Here is a 19779-nt window from a genome sequence, read left to right as displayed (position 1 = left end):
GGGACACTTTGGTAGTGGTAGCGAAGACAGATCGACAGTTCAGTTGGGCAGTCACGACGCGCAGGCGGATCCTTCGGAAGGTAAGCTCTTTGCCGGTTGCGCCGATAGCGAGCCAGATCGACTGCTGAGCGACCAACTGGCGGGAAGTCGGAATCTCGACTGTGCTTCGAGATTGCCGAAGAAATGAGGCGGAGAGCGTTGGCAGTGTCGACATCGAACTAGGGGGCGTGGCGCCGGATGACAGTGTAAGCACAAAGCCCGCAGACAAGCGCGTCCATTGGAAACAACGGATTCGGAGCCGGCCACGCCACGGAATGGCATACATGGATCTTCCAGGTGAGCGAGGTCCACGTAAGTAAGTATGGGCGTGGTGCTCCAAAACGAGAGAGATATCAGATGGAAAACGACTCGGCAGCTGTCAATCCAGGGGAGCGGGACAGGGTCCCAAGGAAGCAAGAAGATCTGCTGGTGATGGCGTGGCGCTTGGCGGTGCCCAGACGCTGATCGTGCTCACCGTCGCCAAGCAAGCGGACTTAGACGCCGCCTCGAAGCGACATTGCTGCTGGGGATCGTCAGTCTGTGGTGAATGATGAGGAGCACCGCGCAGCGCTGACAGGCTGTGCTGCGGGAGAGATGGGGAGGTGGCTGTCCTGACTCGAGCAGACCCACGTAAGCAAATTTGCGTCACTTCGAGTCTGCTGCCTGCAGCCCACCGCGACGGTTGCGGTCGGAGCAGCGAGTAGCGAGCAGCGACCCAGCGCGACGTCGCGGCGGATGGTCGCACCTGCTCTGCGCACCTCGGCCTCGGCAGGATCGCCCCGCAGGTGCGTCGAGACAGAGGCACTGTGGCACCCGACGAGGCAGCACGGCTGGGGGCGCCGTTGCGGCGTCACGGCGCCTCGGGTTCCTTGCATGCCGAAAACCACGCCAACGCTAGCCTTGCGTCGCACCGCTCCGCGCACGCACGCCCGCCTTCTTCTAGCTGCACCTCTCGATGCTTTCGCGTCCCTCGTCGCCGGGCGCAGGGTGCTCCGTCCGCCACACGTCGTCGGCAAGAGGCAATCATCACTGGCGGGACGACGGCGAGTGGGTGCGCCGGGCCCAGCGCAGCAACGATCGGCTCGTCGTGCCCGAGATTCTGGCGGCCGGCTCCCAGGATAGCTGTTGCGGGGGCGTGTGGCCGCAGTCCACAGCGGCGGTCTTGGTGAGTGTGCTCGTGCCTCCTGTCAGATCCAGCCCAGCGCGGCACAGCAGACCTCTGCCGCCGCTAACTCGCGCAAAGATCGCCCGGCTGGCTGCTGGCGAGGCAGACGAGCAGTCATGGTCGCTCCCACGGGTCCGAGGATAGAGTTGTCAATCGGCAGGCGCAGCGCTGTTTCGCAAAATAGGCGATCCGGCATACGGGCGCTGGGTCAGCGAGAGCCAGGTTGAGCTGCCTGTTCAGGGCGCAATGCCTGCTGGCCTCACAAATCTCCGCGTTGCCCCAGCGCCGCACGATCTCTTGCAGTGCCCCCTGCGTCTTCTGACCCTGTCCGCGCCCTCTGCCTGGATGCCCCCCAGAGCGCGGATGCGGTTAGCTCTGGCCGGGCGCCGGAGCCCTTGCCGTGCTGGTCGACTGCGTGCACATCCAGCCATTGCGCCGCCGGCGAACTGGTCTCGAGAGGGCCCATACACGCCGAATGCCACATGCCACAGCCGAATGCCGCGCTCCACTTTGGCCGTTCGTTCTGCGACACCTCTTTCCGCAGACGTCCTACCTCCTGAGCCCTCCCGCTCACGCTAAACCCGCTGGATGGCCGCGCTAATCACCAAACATGGCCCGTCAGTCCCGGACCAGCCCGCTATTACATGGCAAGCACACCGGCTTCTCATCACTTCCCGGCCTTGGCGTGGTCGAGGTTAAGTGCTCCCTTGCCCCCCTCTCCTCCAGATCTCCTGCACTCCCCTCGTCCCGCCGCTCCCGCTCGCCAATATGATGGAAGACAGAAGCCAGCAGGTGCTGGCCATCGGTACCACCTTCTTTATTCTCGCCTGGATTGTTGTCATGCTCCGTGTCTATGTCCGCGCCTACATGATCAAGTCGTGGGGCGTCGATGACTGGGTCATGATGCTCGCCCTGGCCTGCTTCACCATCTACCTTGTTGCTCAGCTCGGAGGCGTCTACTATGGCTCGGGACGGTTAGATAAAAATCTAGATCCAGCAGATATGAGAAGAGCTCTACGGGTAAGCTTCCACTGCTGCGCCTTGGACTTCCGCATTCGCTGACGCTTCTGCAGTTCTGGTACATATGTGAACTGTTCTACGTCATAGCATCCTCGACGCTCAAGGTTGCCATTGGTATCTTCCTGCTCCGCATCGCAGTCAACAAGTACCACATCTGGATCATCTACTTCGTCAACGGCGCCTCAATCGTCTTCGGAACCGCCTACCTTTGCGTTGTCACTTTCCAGTGCACTCCAATCCACACATTCTGGACCATCAGGCCCAACAACGAGCATTGCCTGCCGCGGGACACGGTGGCAAACATCACTTACGCCGCAAGTGCCCTCGCGGCCATTGCGGATTGGACCTTCGGTACGGATCTCATCGAGTGCTTTCGACTCTTGCGTGCAATGCTGATAGTTGGGAACAGGAATTCTTCCGGGGTTCATTGTCTGGGATCTTCACATGAACTCGAGGACGAAAGGAGTGGTTGTCATCATTCTTGGGTTTGCAGCCATCGGCAGTACGGCGACCCTTGTCCGCATCCCCTTCATCCATGGCCTCAAGGCCACTGAAAACTTCCTCTGTATGTGGCCAGTCTGCACATCTATCTTGATGACTACCAGCTAACTGTCTCGCAGATGAATCTACGGACGTGGCCATCTGGTCTACCATTGAGCCCGGTGTTGGTATGACGGCTGCCTGTGTCGCCACGCTTCGTCCGCTCCTGCAAAGGGTTCTCTCCAAGACGGGCCTTTCGACGCCCTCCCGAACCAACCCCTCTCGGTTTACTCCCAATTGGGCGGGCTCGGCCAACGCGCTCGGATCCAAGAAGCAAACGGGATACATTCGCAGCCCGAGCTACTCCCACGGCATGGACACCCTCCGAGCAGACGGCACTGGCACCCGGACGACGATTACTGTCGGCGACAAGGGCTGGCGCACGCAAAGCGACGGATCATCCGAAGAGCACATCTTTGCAGAGTCAAGAAGCGGCGGTATGAACATCAGCAAAAGCGTGGAGGTGACGCATATCACCGAGTCATCACCTCCATCTCAGCACGGCAGGCGGCGATCAGACGACAGCATCGTATAGGGTTAGGTAATGGAAAAGAGGCGGCAGTGTATTCGCGAAAGTGGTGGATATTTTGGGTTTGATCTGCGTGCGAAAGGATGCGCACGCGCACAGGGTTTCAGGCGTCTCCGGCGGGCATCAGATACCTCTTGTCTTTCTTTTGTGCTCTTTTTCTCTCTTTCTCTTCACACTTCAGCCTACCAAAATGCGTAACGACGTGTACGTGCGCTCCCTGGCCAAGTTAGCAGCCACAGCCTATAGCTAATACCCCTACGTTCCAGCGAGGGCGAATATACCACAAGGTTCCAAACGACTGAAGACAGCGGGCGTCAGTGGCGCACGTGCAGAGACCTCGGCGGGAGTGCGGTTGCACCGCGCACTGACGCATCCAGACTTCGGCGACGGATTTGGGCAGTTGCAGCACAGACGCGGAGCCGCTGCTGTCAAACAGGCAGCCACACGCGTCGATGGCCGCACCGGGCAAGGCCGGCCGGCGGCCGACAGCGCAGTCCAAGCCCAGATAGCCGGTGGCAGGCAGTTGTCACTCCATCGCTCAACTTCTGCAGGCGGCCCAAGCTTCCTCACCAGGCCGAAACGTGCTCTGATCCCTCCGCCGCCCCGGTTTACTAATCCTATCCCTCGTCTCTCACAACCAAGTAAGCAGACGAGAGCACACGCGATATCAAACCCGCCGCCCCTCTCCCAGTTTTGCGTATACTTGCGACGCGGCTCCCAAAATCGGATCGCAGAAGCGAAGAAAGGGCGCGCCAAACTGGCCCCGCCCAGCGCCCACGCCGTTCATGCGCTCAATCAACGTCTGACTGCCGCGCGAAGGAAGGCGTTTGCTGTCAAACCCCATCTTCTCGATCCTTGGCGCGCTTCCATAACGGCTAATAGCTCACAGTCTTTGCTTTTCTCCTCGGGGCGCGCGCGACCACATCAAGGCGAACGGACGTCCATTTTGAGCGCCACTGCGAGTCAGTGTCGTGCGGTGTGCAGCCAGCCCTCCTGCTGCTGCTGCTCTGCAACGCACACGGCACGCCTGATCTTCCCGCCAGCTTTCAATCGCGCAGCAAGAGGAAGGCAGCCAAGGGAGATCATTTCTTGTTCTTCGCCGCTGCTCCACGTTGTCTTGTCTCATCGGCACCCCCATTCTTGCACAACTCTAGGACGTCAACACCTCGCAGAGTGAGGGGTAAAGAAACTGCAATCGGCATCGTTCCCTGTCACCTCACCGCTAGGAGCGCTGCTCCTCATCTACCACTCCCGTCTCCCGCATGATGTGTGGCTTGCCAATGCGCTCTTCCGGGCGCAACTTGGACTCTGGACCTCGACCATAGCGCTCCTTCATATGCGCCATCGTCAGCTCTGCCCCTTGCTCTCGTCCTCAACGGGCGCGGGATCAGCATGACGCCTTACCTTGAACGCCTCTGACGCTACAGAAATCAGGGTGAGCCCGGTGGATCGTCCGAACTTCGGCTTCGAAAGAAAGAAAAAAGGGTCTTGGGGGCTGGGTTGCGAGTCAGGGTAGCGGGACGAATGGGGACAGAGGGGCGACACTCGAGACGCAGGGGAAGAGAGCAGGCGAGCGAGATGAATGGCCGAATGGGGGAGCCAAGCCAGAAACATAACCGCTGTACTCGGGGCGAAGGACGGCGTCAGACCCTTTGCGTGTTCTCTCGTTGATGACCGATGGGGAACAAACACGAGTACAATGGCGTATGGCTGATGACGAGGCCCCGCCGGTTCGTCAGAGGTCAGAGAGTCACCGTCTCACTGGCAAGAAGGAAGGGTGATCCTTGTCTGCCTCGTGGCAGCCCACTCCTTCGCTTGCTGTGTCACTTTCGTCGAGGTCCCCCTTCCAATCCGCGTTGCCCGTCTCAGTTTGAGAGACTGGGGGGCTTTTTTGGGTTTGATGAGATTTGGAGCTCGCATATCGGCAGGATTCAGGGCGCCGGGGCCATCGAGCGGCCCTCGTCACGGCTCGGCAGCACGATCATTACTGCGCAAGTCGCCACGAGGCAGGAGGGGGGCAAGAAGCAGATTGATGAAAGGCAACCTGGTTGCCGGGCAGACGGAGAGAAGGGACGGCACGAGCAGCACTTTCGGTCGTCGGCCGCACCCGAATACGGAGAGTGAGAGAGTGGGAGCTTGACGAGAGCCCGAAGGGCTGGAGAGTTTGCGATCTCGTCATCCCGTGAAACAGCGGGGACAAAGAGTCTTAGAAGTTTCCACTCCAAGACTTTAGAATTTTTTTTAACCTCCGATCGCCTGCCCAGCCGCTTGACAGCATGGTCGACCGGTTTTCGCCAACGGACCGTTTTCTGCCTTCCCACACGCCGTCCGTCCGTCCGGCCATCCGTCCGCCGCCGCCGGCTGTCAAGTTCTGGACGGCGCGAGTCGCGACGTTGTCGCACCACCGCGACACGGCTGTGGCGTTGGCTGCGACGCTACCTTGAGGCGATGCTAACCGTTGTGAGCCCGAAAGGTCTCCTGACGAGACAACAGGCGGTCGAAAAGTCGTATGTACTCCAACGGCTCTCACCGTGCGTCCCCGAATGCGTCTAACTGCCCGCTACTCCCAGGAGGCGGCCCCCCAATGAAAAGGAACGCGTGCCTGGATATCGGCAGCGTGGCCTGGCAGGCATGTGAATCCATAAGTCTTCCTCCTGCTGCGCCGCACCCGGGTTTCCTTACGCGGAGACCCACTTCCCGCATCCCATTTTCCCCCCCGGTCCGCTTCGAAGAAAGCAGACAGAATGCCCGCGCGATCTGCGTCAAATTGTTCCGCTGCAGGTCATTGTTCCGGTATACGTGCGCACGTGGGATCTGCCTAGTGCTTGAGTTCTTGCCGCGTTACGAGGTAGTCCGAGCGGAGTCGAGGCTGGAGGCTCGACACGAGCTGTTGCGAGGAAGGACATTGGTGATGCATTAAGTGCATGAAGCCTCATCGTATCGAATAACATGATCGATGGCAGGTATGCAGCCCTCACGTCCAAGCTCCCAGCTAGTATCCCCACATGCCCTGTATACTGCAGGGAAGGAAGGGGGTCCTGCCAAAGTCGGATCTTCGCACCATCTTCATCAGCTCGACAATCGCTCGGGGATTTTCTTTTCGGTTTCCTTCTCACCTGTCAGCCCTAGGCATCTCTGCCGCAACCGCGCCGCGGCAAATCTCTCTACCTCGTCTTTTCCCCAACCGGGTGATCAATGACGCTAGCTAATTCCCACGCCTATCCCTATAACAAGTGACGTGTTTTTCTGGGGACACCAATCCGACGGCGCGCCCCGCCTCTATTGGAAAGAGTAGGAGTATCCACACTTCTTCGATCCCGTACCCGCACCCCCCTTCTTTGCTGTCCGAATAGAAGAGGAGAAGAACGGAGGAAGGAACTAAAGGGGGCAGGTGGCAGCATGGTACCTTCGCTTCGGTCCGCTTCCCGTGTTGTATGCGCGTCGGTGGTCTCTGCTGGAGCCGAAGGGGGAACGGGAAACGATGGACCCTGAGCTGTAGTGTGGTCAAGGCTCGGAAGGATCAGGTTGGTTATGTGGCAGCTTGCGCTTTTTCTTATCTCTTCCTTTCACTCTTCACGTGGTCATCTGGTTCGTTGCAATCGCGATATTTGCTGTTGTATGGGCTTCTTCCCGTCGTTTTCGCTTCCCTTTTTGTGTGATTGCATCATTTGTTCTCATTGCCAGCATGATATACTAACTAGGGGAAACAGAAGCAAGAAAAGGTTACCAGAAGATAGAGAGGGCCCTCAGGAAGAAAACGCAAGCACACAGCTCAATGTTCAAGTCGTCCACGCCAGAGGGGAGAAGTACACCCGCCACCTCCGGAAATAAACTACTCGAGTAGATTCGTTTGTAACACCGGATTGCAATGCTCCCAGCGTGCCAACACGATTTCTCCAAGACATTTGCAGTACGCAGCTTGCCCTCGCCAGCCTACGACCATCACATGCAATTTCGGTGGTGGGAACAGAGGATTACCCTCGGTTTCCGGACAGATAACCGGTGGACGGGCTTCTATGGGGATTTGCGATGTTTTTTCGGCGGTCCGAACGAACTCTCGGCAGCGGCGCGTCCATGTCCGGATCTTATCTTTGGTCAGCAAGTTCACGTAAATTGGCACCGTCGGTCGACGCGTACTCTGGCAAAATCGAAGCGCGCTCCATGCTCCCATGATCCTTCTGGATCAACCACTTAGCAACTATGCGTTGCTACGTCCTACAGAGAGCGCCAATACCGAAAAGGTGCCCGCAAAACCGTCTGACCGGGTCATTCCCGGGTCCCCTTCACAGGCTTCCTTGATCATCTCGCACATTTCGATGTAACCTCCGCCATCAAGGGCAAGAGCTCTTGCAGCACCATCACCCTGAAGAACATCAACTTCCCGGCTGAGCTGTGCACGTGGGCGGTGATGTCTTGACAGATTGCTAATACAACATGTTTATTTTCGAATACGACCTGACCTTCGAGGAGGCCCCTGAACAGTAAGTTGACGCCTAACAAGTCTGCCGCCACGAGAACTTGACACAGTCAAAACTGGCGAAGACTGAGTAGTACTACCATACCTCTTCTTCGGCAATGGGGAAGACATGCCCTGATCAAACTCAGAAGGATCCTCACTACCACCAGCAACATCATCATGGGCCCGCTTACGACCTGGCAGACCGACCTTCCCTGACGTAGGCGTCCGGACGAGACTCCCTCCTGACAAGACCACACTAGACAGCCTAGGCGTAGGGCCTGATGAGGTCGCTACTTGATGGTAATTACTCGGCAGCTGAGTATCATCGTCGAAAGAGAAGGCGTGACTCAAACTAGACCTGGAATCGGAACTCAAATCAGCAGCGGTGGCGTTGGCGGTGGTAGCGTGCGCACGCTCTTGAAATGAATGCCGAGATAAGTGGCGAGATGCACCAGTTACGCTCTCCTCCGTGCCATATTGATCCTGGACGTACTGCTGTGTGCGCTCTTGAGATGAGTGCCAAGCCGGCTGAGTCACCCTCTTCTTCTCTGAATTATGGTCGTCATAAGTGAAAGCCAGGCCTTCGCCACTGTCCTCAACATCATCGTTTGCTGGTGAGCCATCGTTTCCAGCTGCTTCGAGGCCTCGCAATGCAGAGGGGGAATTGGGAGCTCGAGGGGTAAAGCAGAGAAATAAATACATACCTATTCGAAGTCGATCTTCTTCTTTTCCCCCTTCAAGGGATGGAGCCGGCTGCAGGCCGTGTGCAACTCTGCACTGGTCTTGATTGTTACGGCAGTAAAGGTTCTCTCACCCTTATACCGAGGCATGCTGCAAGTTATGTGATCATAAGCGGAGTTGTATGTGGTGTTCGTCCTGAGATATGCTAGAAGGATCGTGAATGAAATGTCGTTGTGGTCCAGCTCGGAATTCTCTTGGGTTTCGACAAGTTCCATACTTCATATACTTCCATACTCCTTGACTTGGTGTTGGCTATCGCATCGCACGATATGGACGATAATGTTTTTGAATGCGATCCTCGCCTCGTCCTACAACTTCTTGCGGCGGAAAACCCACATGCTCACCGCCCGCTTTCTGCGAGACGCCGGTCTTCGCTAGGCGCGCGTCACTCGCAACGGTGGGCCCTGACGTCTGGTGAGTGAACGACGGGCAGTTACGAGTGCCAAATACGAAACGGTCAAGCGAAACACATCCATGGTGGCTAGAGCCGCAAAGGAGCTGGCGGATTGTCAATAAATAGATGGTATTCAAGCGTAGGTTGGGGTATATACAACAAATGGAGAGAGAACAAGGACAACCTCCAGACATCAGAGTAATTCCGTTCCCGTAACTACAGAACAAGTGGAAAGACATTACCGTGAATCATTAAGTGCGGCCCGCAATGCCGTTCACTGCAAGCGCCAATGCGGCGAGCTCAGTGGTGGGAGTTGTGGCATCCTGATCAAAGGTTCCGAAGAGATCCATGTACAGGACATTGGGGTAGCTTTGAGAGGTGAAATTATCAAAATGCTCGAAGAGTGGCTGATATGCTTGACCAGCAAGCTCCAGGATCGAGTTTAAATCTCCTGGGATAGGAACGCTGCCCCAAATGGTATCGATGACGCTTTCCGTCAATGTCCAAGATAGCAAAAAGAATTCGTCATCAGGCGTCGTCCGTCTGCTGGAGAGCTTTGAGAGTTGGTCGGAAACCATGGTGTCCAACTCATCCGTATTCGAATAATCGTTGTTGATTGGAAAGTTGGGCGAGCTTGCCACCATTCCTTGGGCAAAGTAACCACCGAGCGTGATGCCGTCGGGAAGCTCGGCAATAATCAGAACACAAGGTCCGTTCTCGATGAACTGGTTGAGCGTGCGCTTTGACAAGTCCTCTGAAGTGGAGACTCCGGTTGTGTTGAAGCGATGGTTAATGCTTTGGAGCTGAGTGAAAAGAGTGTTCCACTGATCCTGAGATAAGTCGGCGTAATCGTTGTCCGTGTCCACGGTATGCGAGATGTCCAGAATAACCAGTTCATCATACTGGGAAGTGAAAGAGTTGATGTTATCGATGATGTCGCTCAGAGACTGGCCGTTTGCTCCTTGCCAGCCAACGATGTTCGTATCGGAGTAATGGCCTGCATAGAACTTCCCAGAGCTGATGACGGGGCGGATATCGAACCAGCGGGACCCGGCGGCCAGTTGGTCGGCAATGTTGAATTTCTGCGTCAAGGTGTTGGTGTCCCTTACCAGTCCAGTATGTGCGTTGAACTCGCTCATGCCTGCATCATGCGAGCCTGGCATGCAGATCTGGCGCAGCGGGCGGTCACCAAGAGTCGCCAGGTACTGGTGCATCCAATCGACAGACGGATTGTTCGAGGTGAACGCGCCATCATCACCGCCAAAGATCAGGTTGACAGCATTATTATGGTTCCAGCCAAGACTGATGGTACTCCCAACGGGGTTATTCTGCGACTCGACGGCTTCAAGGTACACTTCGAGATTGAAACCGTCGGTGTTTCTTGCATGGACCTGGAAAGTGGCCGAGCTTCCGCCCATGGAATACACGGCTTCGCCGCCGTCATCTTTCTGGTCCTTGCCAGCATCCTGGTCCCATTCGACATAAACAGGGATGGAGGCGCCTGTGCAAAATGAGACGAGCCAGCGGGGAGGGCACGTGACTGGTGGAACGTACCGGATGCAACGGTCGAAGGGAAGGACCAAGCCTTCATCTGATACGAGCTCTGGCTGCTGAGAGTCCACGGGTACGGGGTGCCGTTGATCAAGTCGATGGTTCCGCCTAGCAATCGTCAGTGTTGGGCGAGGCTGCCAGCAGAGGCGCGACCATACCTTGACCCATGATTGGCTTAGCGAGAGACTGCTTCTTTGGTGAACGAGAGGAATTGACCAGAGCGAGTTACTGGATTATGGATCTGCAGGGCGGGAGACGGCGACGCTTTAAATGTCTGGAGAGCAGACGGGAATGCGCTCGTGGGTGGATTCAGGGCGGCCTTGCAGCCGTCAGCCAGCTCACACATGGTCCCTGAGGCCAGCAGGAGGCAAACATGGCGGTGCAATAGGCGGGGGCCCAATCAGCGAGGCGCGCTGGCCCGGCAGGTTGAAACAGGGCGATAGTCCAGCCTGTATAGAGGGTGGGCGGACAGCGCGGCCAATGGGCGGGCCGTGATCTGCATCAGCAGGCGCTGCAACGGGGCGCAACGGTCGGGGCCGTAAGCAGCAGGCGCCGCCCCAGAAGAGCAGGTGAGTCGGCGGCAAGCATGATTGGACCGCGTGCACCGCGTCCTCGACACCACCTACAGCCAGAGACATGACACCGCCGCCCACGTGCACAGCCCAGCTACCCGTCGTGTGCGAGACAGCTGTGACAGCGACATGCGCGGCTCGGGCCTGGCGCGGGTTTCGGCATCGATGACGCTACGTTTAGGGGCTTCGGCTTCCCGCCCAGGGACCAGCGCCAGCGCCAACGCCACGAACGCGTGCAACAACAACGCCTTCCCCGCCCTCGCGCCCGCCCGCAACTCCATTCCGCCACTGCCATCGCCTATCGCGATCTGCGCCTGAGATCGCCCGCGCGTGCTCCAGGGCTTCGGCCCGCCCCTTCGTTGCGTGACTGCGTTCCGCTGCCGCGTCCTCCTGTGCTCCCGGTATCGCTGCGCGACGCGTCGCCAGCCTCCCATATTGCTTTTGCGACTGCCGCCTCACGCGACCGCTCCGCGCCGCTCCTGCTCCTCTCTTCTTCCAGTCGCATCTGCTACACAACTTTGTCCTGCGCAGCCGCCATGTCGCGCGATTCCAGCCCGCCGCTTCCGGGCCTCGAGCCCGAGCCCCCAAGCTCTCCTCCGCTGCCAACAACGACGTCGACGTCGTGCAAGAAGCGCGCCCGCGCCCAGTCGCTGCACGAGCACCATGACACCAATGACCTGTGCTACCACGCCTCCAGCGACCCCTTTGTCTTCTCCAGCGACGATGCGCCCGAGGATGTCGAGAACTACAATAGCCCCGCACGCAAGAAGAGGCAGTATGCAGGCCCATGGTTCGCACACGGCCACAAGCCGAAGTCCGAACGGACGACGCCAGCTAAGGCCGACTTTTCCAGGAATCAAGACAGTGGCGTCTGGCTGCCCAGCGACTCGTCTGATGACTCGCTGATTGAGAAGCTGGCTGCCGCCAGCACTGGCCCGCCCCTCTTTGGCCAGGTCCCGCGCCCCTGCGCACCCGGCGAGCCTGAGGAGAATCCCCTCCCTGTCGCGCGCCGAGTGCACGTGCCGGAGTCGCGGCCGACCGAGCACGCCGTGGCTCATGCAAAGGTGCACGAGTGCGTTGAAGAAGGAAACGAGAGAGTCGATCTATCGTGAGTTACGGCGGCCGTCATGTGTATTTACGGGTCGCTAACTGCGACAGTGCTCTGCAATTGCGCTCCATGTCGGATGACCTACTCGAGCCACTGACCCATCTCATCCGGCATCCGAAGATCGGCCCCGAGGTTCCTTCTGAGGAAGCTTACGAGCCGTTCACGCCGTCGCTGCAGCTCTATCTGTCGAGCAACCAGCTCCGCAGCTTGCCGGGTGCCATCTGGGAGCTGGAGAACCTTGGAGTCCTTAGCCTGCGCATCAATAAGCTGACAACATTATCCCCAGCTATTTCCAATCTCAAAAACCTGAAGGAGCTCAACCTGGCCGGCAATAGGCTGCGCTGGTTACCTTGGGAGCTTTTGCGGCTCGTTCCACCGAACGGCAACTTGACGCGACTCAGTATCTCGCCCAATCCCTTTGTGAAGGGGCTTCGCGCTTACCAGGGATTTGATATCCCTACCGACCCGGCCAAGATGCAGCAGGTAGTGGCCGGGATGAAAGCAACTTTAGAGGAGGATGAGTTCGAGAATGGCGATGAGAAGGAGCAGCTGGTCTGGTCACTGTGGCTTCACGAGTCCCTGCTTCAGAAGATGCGAGAGGAGGCAAATGCATCAAAGTTCGCCGATGGAACTTCATCGTCGCAGGTGCCATTCAAGCCTCCGGCGTGGAAGCAGGAGCCTGTCTTCATCGCCTCGACTACAGTAACCGTACTGGAGTTCGACGGCCGCCTTGGGTCCGGCTCGCCTCAAAAGCCGTCCTCCACCTCCTACGAAACCACTTCTTTCCCGACACCTTCTGTCGGACACACCCCTGCCGCCGACATTCCACCATCATCCTCCCGCGTCCCTTCTCTCTTCGAGCTCTCCCTCCGCTCCGCCGCCCGCGCAGTTCCTAATGCGGAATTCCTCCGCGATCTTCTTCCCCTCGATACTCCTAACCCCGTCCTCCGCGCTCTCGACGACGCGATCAAGGTCCAGCAGAACGGCGGCCAGCTGTGCTCCGTCTGCAAGAAGGAGTACATCCTCCCGCGAGCCGAATGGATCGAATACTGGCACTACGTGCCCGACTCACTCGTCTGCTCCGGCGACGACGCTTTCCTTCCGTTCTTGAGGAGGGCATGTAGTCTGGGCTGCGCGGCGTCAGTGAAGGCAGGAGAGATTTGATGGCAGAGAGACGGGTTCATCTTTTTTTCTATTCAATATTGGCGGCTGTGAATGCTTCGCTCCCTTGTCGTATACGACGTGCAAATGGTGGGATTGTAATCTGTCCTTTTTGGGTCCCAGGCGTTGGGGAGGAATGCGAGCGTGCTGCGATACAGTACTGGTCGGGTTAGCCGGGCGTTGGTGGATTGGTTTACATCTGGTTACGTGCACGAATCATATTCTTGGATTGCCACGCCTGATGGCGGTGGGCTTCGGCACCTGATCTTTTTTGCTCCGAATTCCCAGTGACGTTCTGTTGTGGAGTCGGAATGTTTTGGTAGAGCGGGCATGGGCGGTGGCGGTGGTCCCCGAGCAGTTGCGGCTGAGCCATTTAGAAGTGCGTTTTTGGACACTTCGCTACACACCCCGCCTCGTAAGCTCTGTGCCTTAGATCCATCCTTCTGGTACAGGTTTACTACAGGTATCAAATACGCCATGCCTCGATCACTTCGCGCTTATCTTCACTGGTAGAGGAGGCTACCGCGATTGAGCTTACTTTAGCAGGTATTGACAGCACAGCACGGGAGCTGGAGCTCATGAAGATCTTCGGGGGAGGAGACGTCCGCCTATTCCTCCCAAGAAGGGCGTCACAGCGGGTGACAGAAGCAATTGTCCGCCCGCATCTGCCTTACACCGATACTGCATCATCATATTAATCTGGGTAGTTGAGCATAAGATCTGGGCAAAAATGTAAGTATTAATGTGCTTATTTTCGTCTGGATATTGTCTTCGACTGTATCGTCCTCGGTGAGCTGAAAGGGCCAATTTCGTTTGTCAGCCGCTATGGCGTGGGAAAGCAGTACAATGTCGGCCGTAAGGCAAGTAGTTTTACCGAAGGTGGTTGCCACAATCACCAGCATGAGCTACGTGTACCCCGACTCGCTCTTAAGGGTTACTCTTGGCCGTTTGCTACAAGAACTCTGCCTCCATCCACACATAGACAGCGCCCATCAACATATGCCTACAGATGTCATCAGCTGTAGTCCGAATACTGATTTTGGAACTCACCCCAGCTTGACTGCACAGATATAGTACTGTTCCTGCGATGTCCTCGAGGCTTCCCGCCCTCTTCGCCGGGACTTTGTCAAACAAATTGGCAAACATGTTTCCCTCCGCACCTATCGGATTCATATTACTGGGCACGACTGTTTGTCCCCTCTAAATCAGTACTCAGGTCCTCACGCACCCAACCCAGCCAAACGCGAAAGGGAAAAGGACTCACAACCCGGATTAATCGCATTCACTCTCACATACCACCGCGCAAACTTGGCCGCCAACATGGCAACGAGATGGTCCGTCGCGGCCTTGCTCGCCGCGTAGCTCGTCAAGTCGATGTTGGTGCAGTTGTGCATGCTCGCGCACGAGCTCGTCACCACCACGCTGCCACACCCGACTTCTCTGCCTTTTACCGTCGTCGTAGTCGTCGTCGTCGTCACACTTTCCCCCTCTCCTCCTCCCTCCGGTGCCGCCGAGACCTGGACGACTTCGACGTCCCGCTCGGCGGCGGCGGCGAGCAGGTGCACGAGGGCGACGCTGAGGAAGTAGTGGGCGGTGGTGTTGACGGCGAACGTGTCGGCCCAGTCGGCGGCGCGGTGCGACCACATGCTCGCCTGCAGCTCGGGCAGCGCGGCCGCCGTCACGGCGCACGGCGCGGGCGGGTCGCGCCGGATGCCGGCGTTGGAGACGAGCACGTCGAGGCGCGGCAGGCGCAGCGTGTCGGTCAGGTGCGCGGCCAGGGCGGCGATGGCCGGCTTGCTGGAGAGGTCGGTCGGGAAGCCTTCGGCCGTGCCGCCGCTGGGCCGCCCGAGGGCGTTGAGGTCGCGCACGGCGGCGTCGATGGGGTCGGTGGGGAGGGCGGTGATGATGACGCGGGCGCCGTTGGTGACGAGGGCCTGCGGTGGGGAGGTTAGTTGGAGGGGAGGTTGAGGAGGGTTTTGCTGGTACCGCTACTGATATGGATAATTATCTGGGGAGAAATGAAAAGAGGACATTAAGGAGGACATTGCAATCTTCTCTCGTGGGTAGTTGAAGCAAATACGCGGACGCAGATGTGAGGGTTGCAAATATGAAATACGTGAAAAGGTCCAATGATTTCGTAACCTGTTCAGATGTTCTTTCCATTCTCACACTGTCTTTCTCAAAGCAAAAAAAGCAAAGAAACGGCTCGGAGCAGAAGCGTACAAGGAAGTATGAACGGTACATACCTTGGCGATCATCAGCCCTATCCCACTGCTTCCGCCCGTGACAAGAGCAATGCGGCCCTTGACGTCAAATAGATTCCCAATTACCGTAGCCATTTCGATGGTGACTCGAACTGCAGAAGAGCCGAATGGTGTGAGTGAGGAAACAGTTCCTCATGGAAGCATGTACTCGCAAGACAGACATGGCGCATACCCCGCGCTTGTGTCGTAGCACCCGCATCCTCGTCGGACGCGCCGACAAAGAGTGGGCGGAGAGGGGCAGCGGCCACGACTTTCGCACCTCTGCCTCTTTTGCAACTACGGGCGCACAACACCTCGACCTATCGATCTGCGAGATGTTCTTGTAGGAATCGGTGAGATGTTCATCGATGGGTGCGATAGGCGTGCAGCCGACAACAGCGACCCAAACCCAAGCTGGAGCGGCGGCCACCACTTACTTAGCGCACCCCCTGCGCGCGCGCACAGGCGCCTGCAGAGAGAGAAAGCTTCCCGTCATCGTCGGATCTACTCCTCCCTCAACACACTCCGTGGCAAATCCGACCGGGAAAAGCGGAAGGGGGGAACCCGGCGTGCATACACCGCGTACCGGCGACAACCGCGCTCTATTTTCGGCGCTGGGATGCGCACGCGCCCGGCCCGGCCGCCAAAGACATCCACCCATGCAGCAGCTGTTTGATCGACCGAAGCTTGTCGTCGTTTGTCTCACCTCTAATCGATCGGTTCGCCGGGATCATTGTCGTCAGTGCTCGGCCCTTTTCCGACCTGCCTGGTTCGGCCACTTCGTATTCGAGCGATTGCGGCACGGGTAGGTCGGCACGCTTGGGGAGGTTTCTCATGTTTGGTGTTTCTTTTGGAGAGGGCCGACGCACCGGGAGTTTCACGTCGGCTGGGTTGATGCGTTTCGGCGTCGCATTTTTGTTTGTATTATAGGCTTCACTTCCATCGGGTCACATGCCAGAAGTGCTTGGTGGTCGTGCGACTGTCTTATCACCGTGCTGCGGCGTGGTTGTGTAAAGGTGGGGTGGTTAGTGGTGATGGCGGTCAGAAAAGGGGCGGTGGACGGCATGCCACCCAACCAGCGGTCAACTTGCATTCGAAAGAACTTGTCAAGCAGTGATGCTTCATGGGTTGGTTTCACGTTTGAAGTGCTTGGAAAGTAGCTTTGTGTGTGCTGCAAGCAGCAAATGCGCTCTTTTTTGATTAAAAGCGTGGTAAAATCAGATATTTACAGAAAGTAATGGTCAAGGAAGTAGTATCATCAACTCCAACCCTCGCCCACTGGCTGTCGGTCGCTCTCAGCGGGATTCCTCCCACTGCAGGCTTGCTGTGATCCGTGGGTCCATGAAAGATGGCTCAGTCCCATGAGCGAGCCGTCTAGCAAGAAAGGCCAGAGCCGCTCGGGATGTTCGAGCAGGTCTTCTTCTTGGAACCTCCAGTGATAGAAACCCCTGAGCTGGTCCATCCACTGCACGATCCCTTTCCGCAAAGAATGTACTCGTTGATGCCGCTAGACTTGACCGTGCCCTTGATGTTCTTCATGGTAACGTCGGTGATCGGGACACCAGTGGTGGGCTTGCCCGTGGGGGAGCCGTTCTTGTAGTCCTGCTGGATGACGAGGCCATACTTCTCGATGTTCTCGAGGGTGATGCCGTCGTAGGTGACGTCTGGGGAGGTTTTTTGTTAGCACTAATGGGCTCCACAGACGGGGAATGTAGGAATGCTTACCAGAGACGGAACCAGTGGCACCGTAGACGGTCTTGATGCGAACACCATTCTGGGAGTTCTTGATGGTCGAGTTCTCGACAGTGACACCCTTGACGGTGTTGTCCTTGCGGCCACCGACCGAGCCGATGGAAATACCGTGACCACCAGAGCAAGTGCCACCAGTGAACTTGATGTTGGTGCCAGAGTTGATGGCAAGGCAGTCATCCTGGTTCTGGATATTGGCGTTGCTGATGGTGATATCGGAAGAGCTACCGACGTCGAAAGCATCGGTGTTGTGACCACCGTTGGTCTTGTCACCAGCGGTGTTGTCGATCTTAATGCTATCGAGGGTAAGGCCCTCAGAGCTGTTGACGGAGAAACCCTGGACGGGAGTGTTCTTGACGTTCAGGCCCTTAATGACGGACTTGCCCTTGAGCGAGTGGGCGTAGAAGAACTTCGGCTTAGTCTTGCCACCGTTGGTGCCCTTGCCGTCCCACCACTTGGAACCGTTACCATCAATAACGTGGCCAGAGGCACCGGTAACAGTAATGTCAGTTCCAGAAACGGAAATCAAGGGTCCCTTCCACTCCTTGTAGCCGAAGGAGGTGGTACCCTCGAAAATAACGTGGGTGCCCGACTTGAGCTTGGTCATGTCAAGGGTCTCGCCAGCCGGAACGTTGATGTTCTTCAGGGTGATGGTGCTGCAGGAGCTCTTGCCCTTGATGGCGGAGGCAGCATCGGTGAAGGTGCAGCTGGAACGCTCAGCGAGCTCGGTGGGAGCGGCGGCAGCAAAGGCGGCGCCGGCGCCGAGAAGGAGAGTGGAAGCCTTGACCATTTTGAAAGAGTGGTAATTCGTTCAACGAATGTGGGTTGCAAAGAGCGAATGCTGGTGAGAGAACGAGAGAATGAATGTGATGATGGATAGAAAAGAGGACTCTGGGCGCGGTTGAGATGGACTTATATACAGAGCTGGTGGTCTGTAGGTTTGTGCCGACCTCGTACCGTGATACAGACACCATGAGGGCTAAGATTGCTAAGACCAGATCCGCGCAGGGATGGTGACGCACGGGACAGCATTGACAGCTGCTTCTCTCTTAGCTTGGCTATTTTGCATCCCGCTTAGCGAAATGCAGCGCCGGCTTCTGGAATTGCCGACGGAAGGCGCCGCGCAACGGGAGAGGCGCACGCCCGCTTAGTGGTGTGGTGGCGCTCGGGAAGCGGAAGTGATAACATGGCGGCGTTCGCTCATGAGGACCGGCACAAAGTTCCGCAGGAGACGGAACACGGCAGCTTGGTTGACAGACAAGCTCAGCAATGGAAGCTTGGCTTGCTGATGCACCTTGGCAATCGGAGGCCTCACGGTGAGGGGAGGGCAGGCTGGTTCCAGACGTCAGGCGAGGAGTGGGGGCATCTGCCACAAGGGGAAAGAGAGGGCGGTGACAGTGAGCATTTGCCGAAGGGCCGGGTTCCACGCGCACAATGCGAGCGGGTTTTGCCCGGGCGGCGGGCGGGGCGGAGCGGTGTTGGAGGAAGACGGGCCCGGTGGTGGTTTGGTTGTGGGCGTTTCAATCTCACAGGCGAGCCGGAGGACCGAAACGAGATCACCCAGGGCCCCGAGCAGGCCCCGCATCTGCAGCAAACGATCAACTTGAAACACTGGCCCATATGCATTCGTCCGCCATACTGCGGCTCAACTAACCAAACACACGCTAACACAGGGGTCAGCAGGCTTGCGGCGTCGCTCATTGAACGGAAATAAGCCAGCAATATAGGGCTGAGGCGCCTCAGACGCCTCTTTCGACGCCGTTCCGCTTCGTCCTTGATGGGTTGTTGGATTCGCTGTCACGGTGCGCATAAGTCGGCCGTGTAGATAGAATCATGGTCCGCGCTGCTCGGCGATGCACCCGTGCTTGCCGGTCCATCGTTCCATGGACCACGCTGCCAAGAGCGTGCTCTGCCTTTGATCCGACTTGGCGCCTGAGCCTGTTCGCCCGTCGACATAACGTCTTTCACCGGGTTATGGGACAGACCGGGTTATGGGACAGCCCACCAAATGCTGCGGTGTGAATCGTGGATTTTCTTCGGATGCCAATACTAAGCGACTCAATCTGGCTCTCTTGTTGGCTGTCCCATAACCCGGTCTGTCCCATAACCCGGTGAAAGACGTTACAACGAAAGCGGCGGGCGATAAGTGGTAAGATGAACGCCGGGGACCCCACTGCGGAGCCTCCCGTATTCTAGAATACAACAGGATGATGGTGGTGGATGTGCTGCTCGTTTGCAATCTCTACGGAAGTGTAGGGCCATCGGTCCGTCTCGAAGGAGGGCGGCACTCTTCTCAGGAGACAACACGAGTGGGCGACGGGCGGACACTGGCAGCGTCTTCACACGAATAGCTGAGGGCTTTTTCGGAGGCTGAAGTCCGTGATCGTATGGATCGTTCAGACCCACATTGTTGTTGATAGAGTGCATCTCGCTCGCCGGGGCCACGGTCATCTTAGAGTTGTGCCGGGGATGAGAGGAGCGTTCGGAATGGGTTGATGGACAATGATG

General features: G+C 57.5%; 5 protein-coding genes across 5 annotated transcripts; 2 read left to right on the top strand and 3 right to left on the bottom strand.

The window, feature by feature from the left end:
- Positions 1-1814: 1814 nt before the first annotated feature.
- On the top strand, positions 1815-2266 carry SLS55_007506 (uncharacterized protein; the record flags this gene model as incomplete). Its single annotated transcript, XM_066778922.1, has 2 exons — positions 1815-1821; positions 1983-2266. The coding sequence occupies 2 exons, from the start codon at positions 1815-1817 to the stop codon at positions 2264-2266; spliced, it is 291 nt and encodes a 96-aa protein (XP_066631359.1).
- A 6872-nt stretch (positions 2267-9138) lies between these two features.
- Positions 9139-10606, bottom strand: SLS55_007505 (uncharacterized protein; the record flags this gene model as incomplete). The annotated part of the gene is made up of 3 exons (XM_066778921.1): positions 9139-10388; positions 10442-10546; positions 10597-10606. 3 exons carry the CDS (start codon positions 10604-10606, stop codon positions 9139-9141), a joined length of 1365 nt encoding a protein of 454 aa, XP_066631358.1.
- A 940-nt stretch (positions 10607-11546) lies between these two features.
- SLS55_007504 (uncharacterized protein) lies at positions 11547-13282 on the top strand (the record flags this gene model as incomplete). The annotated part of the gene is made up of 2 exons (XM_066778920.1): positions 11547-12118; positions 12169-13282. 2 exons carry the CDS (start codon positions 11547-11549, stop codon positions 13280-13282), a joined length of 1686 nt encoding a protein of 561 aa, XP_066631357.1.
- Positions 13283-14499: 1217 nt separating this feature from the next.
- Positions 14500-15618, bottom strand: SLS55_007503 (uncharacterized protein; the record flags this gene model as incomplete). Its single annotated transcript, XM_066778919.1, has 2 exons — positions 14500-15213; positions 15610-15618. The coding sequence occupies 2 exons, from the start codon at positions 15616-15618 to the stop codon at positions 14500-14502; spliced, it is 723 nt and encodes a 240-aa protein (XP_066631356.1).
- Positions 15619-16896: 1278 nt separating this feature from the next.
- On the bottom strand, positions 16897-18061 carry PGN1 (glycoside hydrolase 28 protein; the record flags this gene model as incomplete). Its single annotated transcript, XM_066778918.1, has 2 exons — positions 16897-17186; positions 17248-18061. 2 exons carry the CDS (start codon positions 18059-18061, stop codon positions 16897-16899), a joined length of 1104 nt encoding a protein of 367 aa, XP_066631355.1.
- Between the last annotated feature and the right edge of the window lie 1718 nt (positions 18062-19779).

Source organism: Diplodia seriata (genome assembly GCF_021436955.1).
Source record: "Diplodia seriata strain FDS-637 chromosome Unknown scaffold_7, whole genome shotgun sequence".
NCBI lineage: Eukaryota > Fungi > Ascomycota > Dothideomycetes > Botryosphaeriales > Botryosphaeriaceae > Diplodia > Diplodia seriata.
This window is presented reverse-complemented; position numbering and strand designations above follow the sequence as displayed.